The 15,153-nt window shown below is 56.2% G+C and overlaps 1 protein-coding gene across 1 annotated transcript in view; it reads right to left on the reverse strand.

Moving 5' to 3' along the window:
• The window catches only part of SLIT3 (slit guidance ligand 3), a gene marked incomplete at its 5' end in the record, with an annotated part of 542,638 nt that overhangs the window by 28,316 nt on the left and 499,169 nt on the right, over positions 1 to 15,153 (reverse strand). Inside the window, 4 exons of the mRNA XM_014543056.1 lie at positions 3,702 to 3,773; positions 4,417 to 4,488; positions 6,046 to 6,114; positions 14,002 to 14,134. Of these exons, the coding sequence (XP_014398542.1) occupies positions 3,702 to 3,773; positions 4,417 to 4,488; positions 6,046 to 6,114; positions 14,002 to 14,134 (346 nt within the window). The remainder of the gene's footprint in view (positions 1 to 3,701; positions 3,774 to 4,416; positions 4,489 to 6,045; positions 6,115 to 14,001; positions 14,135 to 15,153) is intronic.

Consider the following 15,153-nt stretch of genomic DNA (forward strand, 5'->3'; position numbering starts at 1 on the left):
GGTCCAAAGGAGTCCCCCTTTGGTTCACCAGAATTAGCTGATACAGCCCAGCACCTGCTGCTGAAGTTTTCAGCTGCCTGCATCTCTAAAGTCTCCTTTTATGCACCAAAGGGCCACGACAGGACCATGGTTTGGAGGTCCAAAGGAGTCCCCCTTTGGTTCACCAGAATTAGCTGATGTTCAATAGCTGGTCAAAAACGAAATGGGGCTCGGGGGCTGGATGGAGGGAGGCAAAGAGGGAGGGCGGGGGGACATCTGTGATACTGTCAACACTAAATAAAAAATATTTCCTGTAAAAAATCGAAATGAGGTTGTCTGAGAAGGGAGTGAGCTCTTGGTCTCTGAAGGTAACCAAGCCAAGGGCACATGGAGCCCTGGGCAGGCATGCTGTAGGGACGGTCTATGCCAGCATGGGGCATGATGAACAGCCCCCTGTGCGTAAACAGCAAACTCCATCCCACTTCAGGGATTGTCCTAGGAGCTAAAAATACTGAGGATGATGGATGATAATCCACGCCCCCCTCACACACACGCCAAATTAGCCGCCTGTGCTAACCGAATCCAGGTGGCTCCTGAGGCCAGCGGGGGCTGGGAGTGACTGCAGGGACCACACGCACGCAAGGCATGTGGCTTGGTGTGGGGCACAGGCCAGGGAACACAGAGATCCCCGGAGAAGAGCGTGGATGTTCACGAGAATGTTCTCATCTGACTTTCTTCAGATGAGGAGTGAAGTAGTACAAGCATGTTTTCACACAATGTTTTGTACTCAGGGCTCCTGGACCAACCTTCTGCCATGTTCTCTGAAATGTATTTATATTCATCTGCCAACACACACACACACACACACACACACACACACACACACACGTATACACACACATGCACACACAGACACACACGTGCGCGCACACACACACTTTCTGGCCTTTGTCTGTGGCTGAATCTTGAGGCTCCTTCTGCCCCACTCCAAACGGCCAGCATCCCTGGATCACTGGTCTTTTCTGAATTTTAATCAAAATTACGAATCCCTTGAAAAATGAGAAAATCTACAAATGCTTAAATGCAGTTGCATATATTGCAATTCCTGATTTAAAAAAAAAACCCCTATCTTTTTGTCCCTACTCTCTCAATTGTAGATATGTTACTGTCTTCATCCATCTCTAACGTCACCTTCATTTATTACAGAAACGTCAAGGCTAACAGCCCTCCATGATTTTTTTCAAGTGTCTACGTTCCCCGATAGCCCCCCTTCAGAGCTATCCGTGTTTACCAGTTATAATTGTAACATATGTGCGGATTAGGTTTATTTTTCCACGCCTGCACCGCCGTGGAGTTTTCATCTTCTCACAGTAATTGCCCTTCATTGACTGGCTGCATGATGTGTTCCTTGCCCGTCTCCCCACGGTGGCACTTGTAGGTAATATTTAAAATTTAGGTTAAAAATAACAGTGCAGCCAGGATCTTAATGCACAGAGCCTTTCCCTCATGTTGGATTAGGCTGCAGCATAAATTCCTCCATGTGCAGTTACTGGGAAAAGGGATACAAATATCGTAAAAGAAATGTAGCCTGTGAACATTTTTATTTTTCCTGAATTGGCTCTTATGCAGCAGATGACTGCTCCCCACTGAGGTGGAGGGTTGCAACGAGGGTCTCTAAGACCCCATTTTATTTCCAAGATGCCACGATTCTAAAATCACGGCGCTCAAATCCTCGTGGCCCTAACTCAAGAAGCAGGCTCAGCGGGCTGCGTGTGTGAGTGCACCCTGATGAACTGACTGCTGCAGGGGTGGGCACGCCGTGTGCTGAGGAGGGAGAAAACAGGGTGACATTCACCCCACCGCCTGGCGGATGGACAGATGGACAGGCAAGCATTCATTCTCTTCCTCCCTTTTCTGTGTTGAGTTGCCCCAAAAAGAACTGCTCTAACTATGGACATGTGCACAGGGATCTCATTAAAATTGGCAGGTCACCCCCTGGCAGCAAACCCATGCACAGAGCTGGAGGCTGGGGTGGGAGACAACAGGTTGAGATGGAGGGGGGATGGTGGGAGGTGGGGGCCCCCGGCTGGCGAGATGAGCCCACGTCCTGTGTGCTCGACGGGAAACAGGGGAATGGTTCTGCTGATGTTTCCATTCTGCGCACCCCCAGAGAAGGTGGATAATAAATAAGTGACAATAACAGATGGCGCCCTGTCGGCGCGGGCACTCCTCTGCCCCCAGAAAATTGATTTTTAATAACAGCGCAGATGACGTGTGGCGGAGTTGTCGCTGACACCGGTGTTTCGTGGGCCCCAATAAATCACATCAGCCTGGAGGCTCTGGAACGGACCAGCTGACTGGGTGCTGTCTGCTGACTGACCGGCCCTGGGTGCTGGGAAGGGCCCCAGGGCTCGGAGTCAGGAGGCTGGTTCCTGCCACCCTCTGGCTGCTGGACCTTAGGCCAGGCCTCAGTTTCCCCATCTTAAAAATGGGCGTAAGCCTCTCAACCGCATGCACTGCTGCAAAAGGTTACATGAGGCAATGGCCATGAAAAGCCCATAAAATGATTATCACTATTATAGTAACAATGGGCCAGAAGTTGGTAAGTTTGGGGCAGAATGTCTGGCACCTCATGATTACCACTATTATAGTAACAGAGGGCCAGAGGGTAAGAAGTTGGTAAGTTTGGGGCAGAATGTCTGGCACCTCCGCTCTCATGGGCATCATTCAAAGGATCCTCTTTGTGCCGGACGGAAGGCACCAGAATCAGGGGTCACCAGGCCTCGGGCGGAGGTGCCAGGGAGGTGCTTTTGCAAGTGCTGATGTGGGAACAGTAATAACAAATGACTATTTATGAGGTGTTTCCCGTGGGCCTGAGCGGTGCTTAGTGCTTTCTGTACAGTATCTGACCGAATCCTCGTAAGGATTGAGAGGCAACTAGCATCATCGTCCGATTTTGTGGATGAGAACACGTGCGGTGGGGGCAGGGCAGAGCTGAGCGTGGGAAGAGGTGGCCCCGTCTGCCTCAGTGGGCTGCCCTGTCTATGTGCAGGGCAGAGCCACGCAGGTGTCATATGGTGAGGAGGGGTGAGGGGGGAGGGAGAGGGACAGAGGGACAGAGGGACAGAGGGAGGGTGCAGCCAGGCAGGAATGCAGAGGTGAGCCCTGGAATGGCCAAGCCTCTCCATTTCCCTAGGGTTTGTATGAGAAACCTCCTGATATTTAAATGTCGGCAACTTATTGACACTGCTCTGTAAAAAAGAGACCCCAAGAGCAGACTGTCCAGTTGCTGACTGACAGCTGTCTGCGGGCCGGGCCCTGAGCTCCCAGCTCTCGGGTGCAGGGTTTCCCTGTGGAGCGTCACAGTGCTGGCCTCGCCCCTCTGAAGCGGAGGGACCAACTGCAAAACAGTGATCCTCAAAATCGCGGCCCCAGGCCTCACACGTGAGTGTAACTGCATCTCCTAAACCCCACAGGGAGGCGCTACGGGTCCCAGTTACGAGTAAACAGGTAGGAACTCAGAGGTGGCGGCTTGCTCAAGGCTCCCCATGTGGTCGTGGTCTGGAACCGGGAAAGGCGAATGCTCCTTCCTCCCATTCAGCAAGTGAGGGTGCTGGGGGGGAGGTCACGGTAGGGGGAGTGGGGGGCCTGGGACCACGGAGAGCGGGGAAGGAGTGCCCAGCACTGCCCCTGTCACCCGGCGCAGGGCACCCCGTACTCACAGCACGCGCAGGGACCGCAGCCCGTGGAAGGCGTGGACCGGGATGCAGCGCAGCCGGTTGTAGCTCAGGATCCTGCGGAAAAGGACACAGTGCGCTGTTGGTCTTCCCGTCTCGGCTGCTCACAGGTGCACTGCCCACCCTGGGGCCGTCAGAGCCAGGGGCTTAGCTTCCCCATTTGAATGTACTGACAAGAGCAGCTTAACAACGAGAGAGCCATCCCCCCCACGGAGGGTCACTCCCCACCACGGAGGGTCACCCCCCCACCACAGAGGGTCACCCCCACCACAGAGGGTCACCCCCCACCACGGAGGGCCCTCTCCCACTACTCCAGCGAGCTCACTGGCTATCTGTGCCCGGTTCCTTCTGGGTCCCCTGGGGGCTGGCTGCCCAGCAAGCTCTGCCAGCGCCCGCCTCTACTGTAGAATGGTGAGTGTTCTCTGTGTGCAGAGCTCATGGGAAATGAATGGGCCTGAGCAAAGTGTAATCGTGTAGGGAAACGTCCCCTGGACGGAACCTCACACGGCACAGAAGTAATCATAGAGGCCTCTCCAGAAGGCCTGCGGGCCAGGCCCTGTCTAACGGCCAGGCAGCAGCTCTGTTCTCCTTCTGAGGTGAGGGCCTGGCCCGGGCAGGGCAGCCACAGGCTGAGGATCACGGAGCACAGGGCTGGCCTGAGGGGTGGGGAAAGGATGGCCCAGCCCTGCCCTGTACTCACAGGGTGGAGAGGTGCGACATGTTACTGAAGGTGTAGTTGGTCAGCACGCCAATGCTGTTGTTGCTCAGGTCACTAGGGAAAGGGAAACAAAAGGGTCATATTTACTGTTAGTTGTCTCTGAGGGAGCCATTCCCAGCTTCCACACATGCCTGCCATCCATCCATCCATCCATCCATCCACCCATCACCCACCATGTATTCACCTACCCACCCAGTCATCCAAATGTTCATATTTTATGCACTCTTTATTCAATCATTCAAGCAATTGTTGTCCATCCATCCATCCACTTAGCTATTCAACTATTCCATTCCATGTCTATCCATTCATTTCATTCTACCAGCAACCATAACACATAAGACGACACTCTCCCTGATTCTAGCATATTTCCCCTGATTATTTCTTTTTTTCACTGTCCCTCTGCCCTCCCGCTCGTTTGGCGCTCACTTATTCCCCTCATCAGATTCTCTCTTGGGGGAGGAGGTGGGTGGGGGTCTAGTCTCTGCCGACTACAACCTCCAGCTTCTCCTCAGGGACAAATCCCCCGGCAGTGGTTTCCACAGCAGCTGCACGTCGGAATCCCCTGGGAGTGTCTCCACCCTCTAAGGTCGGGGTCCATGCCCACAGCGTCTGATCTGATTGGTCAAGCGTGGGCTTGAGCATCAGTATTTGAAAAAGCAAGCACACCACTCAGGCGGTGCCGACGATCAGCTGACACTGGGGACCACTGCTCTGGGGCGGAAGGGTCTCTAGAGCGAGGTTCTCAATGGGGGGCACATCCCCCCCCCCGTGGCATCTGACAATGTTTGGAGATATTTGTGTCACTTCCAAGGGGGAGAGGGCTGTTGGCATCTAGTGGCCAGAGGCAGGGATGCTGCTGAAATTCCCACACTGACCACGACAGCCCCGCCAGCAGGAATGATCCGGGCGCTAACGTCCCTAGTGCCGAGGTTGGGAAGTCCTCATCTTAGACTGATTTCGGGCTCAGGTGGGAAGCCAGGCTGAACAAGGGGACAGGGCGCTTCCTTCCGCCTTTCTTCAGTGCCCCATTTCCCAAGGGTGACACTTTCTTTCTGAAAGAACTCTCTTTTCCCCTGTGGACGGGCTCCCTGCCCCCTTCAGGCCCCTTCTTGGCGAGGCAGGGAAGCTGTGGAGGGACGGGGCTCGGAGACCAGCCGGCTCCCCGGGCCACACCCATGGCCAGCAGCCCGCTCCTCATCTGAGGGGTTTCCTGGGTCTCCGCAGACAGAGAGCCAGTAGCAGCTACCACCGAAGGAGCCTCAATTAGAACCTTCTACTTAGAACGTTTTCCGGGCAACTAAAGGAGGAGGAAGAAGAAATGCCCATTTATGCTTTGGGCAAATCTAAGTGCAGCCACAGCTGGCGGGAAACCGGAGACGGAGGGATCTCAGGAATTTAACGGGGACCCCAAGCCGAGGAGGCAGGTGAAGCGATGGTCGGCAATGCCAGGCGCCGGGTATTTCTGCATGTGGTTCTTACTGGGGCAGGCTGAGCCCTCAGGCTGGCCCAGCCCTGCCAGCTGTCTGTCCCTGCCTCACGAGGGGAGCCTGCAGCGCCGGCCTCCTACTCCCCGCATTCCTCAGCTCCCTCAGGAAAGAAGCGGGCTCTTACATAAGTGTCAGGTGTCGGAGGGCGGACAGCTCCCTGGGCACGGCCGTGAGGTGGTTTCCTTCCAGGTACCTGAAAGAGGAGCAGAGTGACACGGGCAATGGGCACCACATGCCGTCATTCCCCCGGAGGCGCCATCCGGCCCTGACTTCCAGACTGGGGGGCCCCTGGTTTACTCTCTCACAGCTCCCCCACCCCTTCAAGGCACACACCACATATGCCATTTAATATCTGTTTGTGTGATTATTCCACCAATGACCTCTCCCCCACGGGACTGCTAGGCTCCCCAGTGGTGGGCTCTTGTCTAAGATTGCTGGTGCAGAGGCTCCCCAAGGCTGTGTACAGAGCGACACACAGCAGGTGCTGATAAACACCCATCGTGTACCCAGCCCTCACCACACCCTACACGGCAGGGGTTCACAGTTGAGGAAACAGAAGCGCAGAGATGTTAAAACACTTGCCCAAGGCCACACAGCATGTAAGTGGCTTATTGCACTCGTACCACTGTCCTGTATGGCCTCTCGTCAGCATCCTCACCTGAGGTGGGAGGGGAGGGGAGTGTAGGGCCCTGGAGAATGGGCACCAGGACACACACTTCCGGAGCCTCTGGGCCCACCGTGCTGGTGCCGGTGCCCCTGAATTCCAGCCGGGCTCAGACCGGTGCTGGTGCTGATGGGATCAGCCTCTCTTCCTGCTTACAGTCCTTCCCTGGATTCCACTGCTAGTTAGAGAAGGGCTGTCCGTCTGTCGGTCTATCTGTCTAGACCAGCGGTTCTCAACCTTCCTAATGCTGCGACCCTTTAATACAGTTCCTCATGTTGTGGTGACCCTCAATTTCATTGTTACAAATTGAACATAATTAAAGCATAGTGATTAATCACAAAACAATATGTAATTATATATGTGTTTTCCGATGGTCTTAGGCGACCCCTGTGAAAGGGTTGTTCGACCCCCAAAGGGGTCGTGAGCCACAGGTTGAGAACTGCTGGTCTAGAGCATATATTTACCTAAGGAACTGCTCAGGCCACTTGGAGGGGGTAGTGTGAGACCTGTGGGGCAGGCGGCAAGCTGGAAACTCAGGTGGTGTTTGTACGTTAGAGTGTTGAGGCAGGGTGCTCACTCCCCAGGAACCCCCAGCCTTTTGTTCCCAAGGCCTCCTAGGATCATGTGTTCCACCTCCACACCAGCTGGGCGATCTCTGCTACTCAGAAAGCCCACTGACTTAGATGCTGACCGGATCTGCGAAGCGCCCTCCCTAGTGTTTGCCCCGACAACTGGGCCGAGTGAGCCATGACGTGAGCCACCCAGTCCTGTCTCCCCCCTCCAGTTCATCTACAGCCAATGCCCCCTGGACCTCTGCTTCCGACTCTACTGACCTTCTTCCTCCCCAGACGCCCCAGCTCCTTGGGGGGCAGGTCCAGCCCCTCGGCTGCCCCTCGCCTAGTTACCCGCCCCCCGCCCCGAGATGCTTGGATAGCAGCCCAAGCGTCCCTTCCCGTATCATCTCCCACACCCATGGGTGGCACGGCGGGTTCCCGATGCTTCGGACCCCATGGTGAGGTCCTCGGAGTGATTCTGCTTTGCTTGCCATGGCGTCCCGTGTGCTCTGGGCAGCAGGGAAAGTGCTCTGTGAGATGAAAACCCCAGTGTGCCCAGGGGGCAGGGGCTGCGAGGGGGCGGCTCTAAGAGAAGAATGTCCCTGGCTACCTGGCCCGGCAGCTCAGGAAACTCGAAATCAAAGGTTCCACTTCCGAAATGCAGATGTGGTTGTGGAAAAGCCCTCTTTGTAGGGAGACTCCACAGATGCCTGCAGCCTGCAGCCCAGGGCCCTGCGGACACTTTCCGAAGGCAGCATTCGTATTTGCCCTAGAAATAGCAGGGAGCATTTCCAGTGGGTTAACTTCCGTGTTGACCTGCATGTATCTATTTATTTTTTAAAGTATATTTTTATTGATTTCAGAGAGGAAGGGAGGAGGAGAAAGAGCTAGAAACATCAGTGATAAGAATCATTGATCGGCTGCCTTCTGCTCGCCCCCTACTGGAGATCAAGCCCACAACCTGGGCATGTGCCCTTAACCACAATGGAACCTGGGACCCTTCAGTCCGCAGGTCGAAGCTCTATCCACTAAGCCTAACCAGCTAGAGCAATTGGCATTTAAATGCTGTGTCAGCCCAAGCTGTTTTGGCTCAGTGGACAGAGCATTGGCCTGCAGACTGAAGGGTTCTGGGTTCGATTCCAGTCAAGGGCACATACCTAGGTTGCAGGTTCCTGGCCCTGGTTGGGGGCATGTGGGAGGCAACCAATCGATGTGTCTCTTTCATGTCAATGTTTCTCTCTCTGTCTCTCCCCCTCCCTTCCACTCTCTCAAAAAACCAATGGGAAAAATATCCTGGGTTGAGAATTAAAAAAAAAAAAATGCTGTGTCAGCCCCAGCAGGAGGACAGGTCTGCCTCGCATGAACATCCACACAGATCTCTGTAAAGAATGTTCCCTGTCCTGTTAGAGCTTTGCGGAGCTAACAGGTGCCCCCACAAAACTCCTGGACCTGCTGGCTGGTGAATGAGAGGGAGGGCAGGCGCCTTCCAGGGCCCTCACTGTGGGCCAGCATTTCCACTGGGGCCTGGGCTAACAGAGCACAGGCAGCTGAGGCTCACATCCTGGCCCCACTAGCTAATAGCTGTGTGACTTTGGGCAAGTTGCTTACCTCTCTGAGCTTGTGTTTTCTCGTCTATAAAGTGGGGATTATAAAAGTCAGCACCCTGGAGTGATTATGAAGGTTAAATTGGAGTCTCGGGGGAGAGCTCTCGGAGCAGCCTGGCAACTGGTGTGCAATGCACTCTGAACATAACATCTATACGGAGGCACACACATGTCTCCATCCGACGATGCGCGTGACCACGGGAAGGCAGACAACCAGCCCTGCTGTCCAGTCTCTGTTCTTCCAGACTAACATTTCCAAAGTGAGAGCCAGATCATGTCCCTTTCCTGCCTCAGCTTCTCCCATGGCTCCTGCGCTCCCGGGATGGAGAGCCAGCCCTCATAACGGCAGACAAGAGCCCACACGTCTCTTCAAGTCTCCAGCACACACCACCTCCTTTCCACTCTACTCGCTCCATCTCATGGCCCCTCGGCTTCTTGACCTGAAGGTCTTACCACCTTGTGGTCTTCATGAGACCTATTCTCTCCCCTTTCCCCCTTTATTTTCCTGGGAAGTGCTGTTCTACTTCCTCTCGGAAATGCCTAGTTCACGGGTTTGTATTGTCCTTCTCCCCTAGTCCACGTTTCTGAGATCAGGAGGGCTGCTGTCCTCCCGGCTTCTAGGACAGATCTGGTACAATAAGCTCAATAAACACTTGGTGGAGTGAAGGGGGGCTCCCTCAGCCCCGCCCCTGTCCCCCCAGATAGTCATGGCACGAGAAGTGTCCTCGACTGAAGCCATCTGCTCAGGGCTTTTCAGAGCCCATGCCAGGACCCTAAGTGCTGTGGTGCCAGAGCCGGCCTGCTCTCTGAAGATGTGATCAGTGCCGTCCGCTGGCTGCAGGCGGTTCTGTGCCTCTCCCTGGCCAGGGAAAGGCAAGGAGGCAGTCCGCGATGGGCAGTAGCTCTGTAAGTGCTGGGGAGCCTGGCCAGTGCTGGGGGCACAGCGAGCATTGCTAGAGAAGGTTGGACCCAGCGGCAGGAAGGACCCAGCCAGAACCACTGACCAGGGCCCACGGCATCATGGCAGGGGTGCCGGGTTTGCCTTCTCCCTGCGTTTGCAAGGAGACCCGTGGCTGGCTGGCGCAAATCCCCAACAAGTCGGGCCCTGGGCCGAGTGCACGGGACCTGGGCCTCGGCCAAAGGGGAGGAAGAGTCTAGTGGCTCAAGGATGAGCCTTGGGGTCAGGCAGACCCGGGCTCAGGTCTAAGCCCTGCTGCTTCTTGGTAGTATGATCTTAAGAAATTACCCCACCTTCCTGTGCCTCAGTTACCTCATCTGCAAAACGGGAGTAAAAATATCGGCCTTGTCGGTTGTTGGATTAGATGAGGTCACATAAGAAGATACCTGGCATTCATAGCCCTGGCAAGCAGTGAATGCCCTATACATGGCAGCTGCAGAGAATCCCTCAGACAGGACTCTGCCCTGCCTCCCTAAAGGCCCCAGGGGGGTGGGGGGTGGGGGGGCAGGGTTTCCCGACTCCTCCCCATCCCAGGCGCATCCTGTCTGCTTGTCACTCACTGCACGTCTCCGCCCCTCCTCCTGCATGCATGGCCATCGCCCTCACTGGGTTTGAGAGAAGGAGACAGCTCGGTACTCCCAGACCCCACCCTCTAACCCCATGGAGCTGCGCAGTGCGAGGCCAGGTCCCTCCCATCCTGTCCTTCAATCAATGACTCTTGTCATCTCTTGCCACACGCACTCTCCAGGTGCCCTGTGTCCTCCTGGCCAAGCCCCATCCCTTCCGGGTCTACAGGGCTGTGTGTGTGTGTGTGTGTGTGTGTGCTTGTACTGTCAGCCTCTTCCCATGGTGCCCTCTGACCTCACTCGGTTCCCAATAGAAACCCTTTCTTCCAACAGGTGTGCCTGGGGACAGATGGCACCCTGCCCTTCCCCTCTCCTGGGGGTACCAGTGGTAGGACAGCAACCCAAAAGCATGGTCCTCAGACCCAAGTCAGCATCAAACTCCCTGGGTACGCCCCGGGGGTGGACTGCGGCACCCCGGGGTCTGCCCCTCTGCTCCAGCCTCAGGGAGGTGTTAGCCTGCAGGTCCGTTTCCAGAACCAGAGGCCTGGTGTGAGCAAACACCCCCTTAAGTGGCGCCAGCAGACGTTAGGTGTAAATGCTCCCTGAATGGCAGGCCTCCGTGGAGAAGGCTCGAGGCCCAGCAGCGATGGAACTTCCTGAAGCTGAGGAGTATTTGTGTCAGGTGCCTTGGGGGCTGGGCTGTGCCACATCTGCTTCCATTCAGCGTCCAGTAAGACCCTGGAGGCTTGCTTTTAAACCGGGAACTCGCTGCTGACTTCTAGCAGGTGTCTCTGTGGATTGTTTGCCTGCTTGTGTGTGATGGCCTGAGTGGTTCTCAAAGTGTTGTCCATGGGACCCTGGGGTCCCCTGGACTCTTCAGGGGTCTATGAAGGAAGCTAAAACAATATTTGCGGTTAGATTAAATCACGGTTTTTCCTTTTGTGCTGTGTGAGTAAAACTGCTGGCACCTCAGCATGAATCAAGGCAGTGGCACCAACTAGTACCAAAGAGTATAAATAAAAGCCAATTTCATTTAAGAATGACCTCAATGAAGAGTAAAAACTGTTAACTGCATTAAATCTCTGCCCTTGAGCACACCTCTTCAATATTCTTTGTGTCAAGCGGAAGTGTGGCCTAAGGCATTTTTGCTGCATGTGAAGTGCATTGGAAGAAAAGCACCTGGGCACCTGAGTTACAAGCTAAACTAGCCCCTAGCCCCGTAAACCACCGTTTTTACTTAGAAGAATGACTAGCAAACAGGGTCTTCCCAAATGGGCATTGAGAAGACAATTTCTTAAGAGCAAACAGGGTGAGCCCACCACTCCAAGAAAAAGGGCTGACAGCAATTGTTGGCAACGACAACATTTGAGCTTCCCAGTGGAAATTAAAAATTTGAGAAAACCTGGAACTGCCACATGGAGCGTGACTGCGTGCCTTTACTCAAGGACTTCTCTGTGAGGTGGGCCGTGATGGGCATGGCTGTGGCATTTCTGGTTTATATGACGCAGCATGTCAGCATGGAGAAGGACAGTAACTCGGTGAGCCAGGGTTTCCCAGTCCACAGTGCGTGCTGTCACAGGACCAGGCGTGGGGGGCGTCCCACTCAGAGTGCTGGGTGCAGCAGCGGGTTTAATGGGACAGCACGAACGCACATGGACATGGTTTCGGGTCCCACACGGCAAGTAGCCGTTAAGGTGGGGGAGACAGAGAGGGGCCGCGGGGCTGCAGATGGCCGGCTTCGGGGAAACCGCTCCGTGGGCTGCCCGCTGCCCGCTTTCTCTGCCTGTATCAGACGTCCACACCTGCTTTGCCCTTTCTCCTTCTCAGTGAATGGGCATTTTGTTTTGTAAGCTGGCAGCTCTGCCCGAGATGGCCCAGGATGCCCGAGGGAGCTGGGAAGCCGGCGTTGGACACAGCGAATCTGGACTTGGGGACTCGGCCGGCGTCCCTGAACCAGAGGCCTCCGGGCCTCAGCTTCCTGGGCCGGCAGCTCTCGCGCCCTCTGGCATCCACGTTCCTGCCCTCTGCCCCCTCTCCCCTCCCGGAGACCGAGATGGTGTGGGACCGAGGGGAGGGCTGCTCGCCATGGTGAGCTTCGCAGACCATCTGGCCAGGGAAGCGCCATCGGTTCCAAGGCAGGCAACCGGGCCTTCTCCCCAAGCTCCGAAGTTTACTCTACAATTACAGCCAATTATCTGTGTTATTCCAATCTCTGCTTCATGAGCCGTGGGAAAGCATCCATGGGCCTGTTTTCACAGCAGGTTCTTCTCTTTGACCTGCAGCACTCGGCACTCAATTAGCCCAGAAAGGGGTCACTTTATGCAGCCCCCCCCCAGCCCCCAGCCCAGCTGCCTGGGAACATCTCGGGGCTCACTGCACGTGGCATGTGCTCACACGGATCTCCAAGGGCAGGGCCTTGGCCCAAACCCGGGGCCGACTCGGACTTTCTAGTGCCCATCAAGACCTTTGTTCCTTCCCCTGGCTTGGCGGCCCCAGTTACTGTCTCCCTGAGTGACAGGAGGTGCCAGGAGCCACAACACTCACCCAAGACAATGGACACTCAGGCCCCAGCCAGGAGGCAGTGGGAGAGCCGGGAGGTGTCTGGGTCTCCTTCTGTTGAGGTCTGAGGGCTCACGCAAAGCTGGCCCGAGAGAGTGCAAGCCTGAGGGGTGGTGTGTGGGGGGTGGGTGTGTGCGTGTCCTGCTAGGGCAGGTGTCCCGCAGTCCCTCCCGCTCTGCCACTCAGCCCTCCCCTTCTCACTTTCTGCTCCTCCCTTTCAGACCAGGGCTCCAGCTTCACCCCCAGAGCAGCCTCCTCTGACCTTCACGTCGAGGTCAAGCCTCCCCCTTTACGATTCCCAGCAGCCCCGTCCCCCTTGTGCAGCACAGGCTGTCCTCGCACGGAGCTTCTGGGACCAGCGAGCAGATGTGCTACCTCCCTGGTAAACCTCACCCCACGAGCAGAGGGGCCACACCGGGTGGCTCGCACGGCCTCCCCTGGGTTTGCAGCGTTCCTGACACGCGTGCACCGGTCACTGAGCGGGAGGGGAAGGATGGAGGAATCGAGAGTGGTGTGGTGTGTGAGTGAGCACACTGGCCTGGCCGCAGCTTCGCTGCTCCTGGGACAGGCCTCCTGCCTGCGGGGCTGACTGAGCTTTCGAGGGGCAGAAATAGGTTCTCTGCCCAAGAGTCAGAGCCCTGCAGGGAGGGAGCGGCTTCTCTTCCATCTAATGGGGAAGCTGGGGCAGAAACCGCCCTGAGGAGCTAGTGCCGGGAGCGTGGGCTGTGGAGTAAGAGGCTCCTGGGCGGAGAGGGAACAGACCCAGAGCTACGTGTCATCTGTGAAATGGGCTGCTTTCCGGGTGAAGAGGGTGGTGTTTGCAGCAGTGCGTGGGGAGCCACGGCGCCCGCTGGACAGTGTCCTGAGATGATCCTGTGTTGTGTCTGGTGTCAGATGGAGAGATTGGTGGGGAAGCTAGAAGGTGGAGTGCAGAGCGGGGATCCGGGGGGACACAGAAAACGGGGCACTGACCCTCCCACATGTCACCGGCCAGGCAGAGGCAGGGGTGGGCTGCTTCCTATCCCCTGTCTGAGCTGCTGCCAGCTGCCTGGGAGGCTCTGCTCCATCTTGCAGGGTCCATGTAAGAAGGGGCCTCGGGCAGCTTTGTGGGACATGGCGGCGGGGGGGCAGTGATGATGCTGGTAGGGATTCCGGGGTGCTCAGGGGGTACTTACAGCTCAGTCACGTCCTTGGGGATGCCTTTGGGGAGGGCATGGAGCCCCCTGTTGCTGCACCGCACCACTGTCTCCACGCAGGTGCACTGCTCGGGGCAGCGAGGGCCCAGGTGGCAGCTGCTCTCGTCGTTGCCTGTGGAGACCCTGAGAGTCAGCGTGGCAGGGGACAGACTCCATGGTGGGGGACAGACTCTGTGGCGGGGGACAGACTCCCCTGTGGGGACAGTGAGCAAGCTGGTGCTGTCAGTAAAGGGAAGCCGTTGGCTTCCAGCAGGCCCAGGACAAGGGGGCCTGCTGGTCTCACTCTCAGTCGGAGGAGGAGGAAGAGGAGAAGTGGTGCCTGGCCAGGGAGCAGGACTGCCTGTCTTGTATCGCATTTGTCATGAAGACTCTAAAAACTTGATTGGCCAGAGTATTAGACAGGAAAGAGGTCACTGCCAACCGATCAGAAATAAACCAAACCGACTAACGAGTGGTGGGGGTGGGGGCAGAGCCCTGCCCAGGCCCTTCCTCCCCTCCTCCTCCCTTTCTTCTCTCTTTCCACAACACAGCGCCTCTAAGGGTGACTGTCCCACCCTCCAGGACACGTTCACCTCAGATAACCTTTAAACCGGCTCTGTATGTGAATCGCTGGCCAAGGAAAAACTGTGCTGGCTTGAATTTAAGCAGACAATCTGCCTCTGACATCCTGACACTCGAAGCCTCGATGCCCAGGTCTTCTCACACCTGTTCAGTGACAGGAACTTGCCGGGAGCTCACCGGGAAGTCCGTTTCTCATGAGCGCACACGCGGAGCCTCAGCAAGGCGCCAGCAGGAACTGAGGTCGAGGCCCAGGGCACCGTGCACAGCGGTGCGGGCTGCGCCCTGCACGGAGGGCTGCGCCCCTAATGGCACCATCTCACTGTGGACTCGGCAGATGAGGGTATTTGGGTCACAGTAGATGGCTGTATGGTATCTTGTTGTCACAGATCCATATATTACGACAAACTTCTGACTAATGGAAGTAAACTGTCTTTAGAAAGAGGCACCTTTTCTTAATTTGCTCTAAGGAGCCAGGTGGCCGGGCAGCCGCCTGCAGAGCCCTTCTGAGCCCCAGCTGCAATGCCTGGGGGCGGGGTAGAATCGGACTCAGGGGTCCTTGCCTGCCCGCAC

Source organism: Myotis brandtii, unplaced genomic scaffold, assembly GCF_000412655.1.
Source record: "Myotis brandtii unplaced genomic scaffold, ASM41265v1 scaffold32, whole genome shotgun sequence".
Classification (NCBI taxonomy): Eukaryota; Metazoa; Chordata; class Mammalia; order Chiroptera; family Vespertilionidae; genus Myotis; species Myotis brandtii.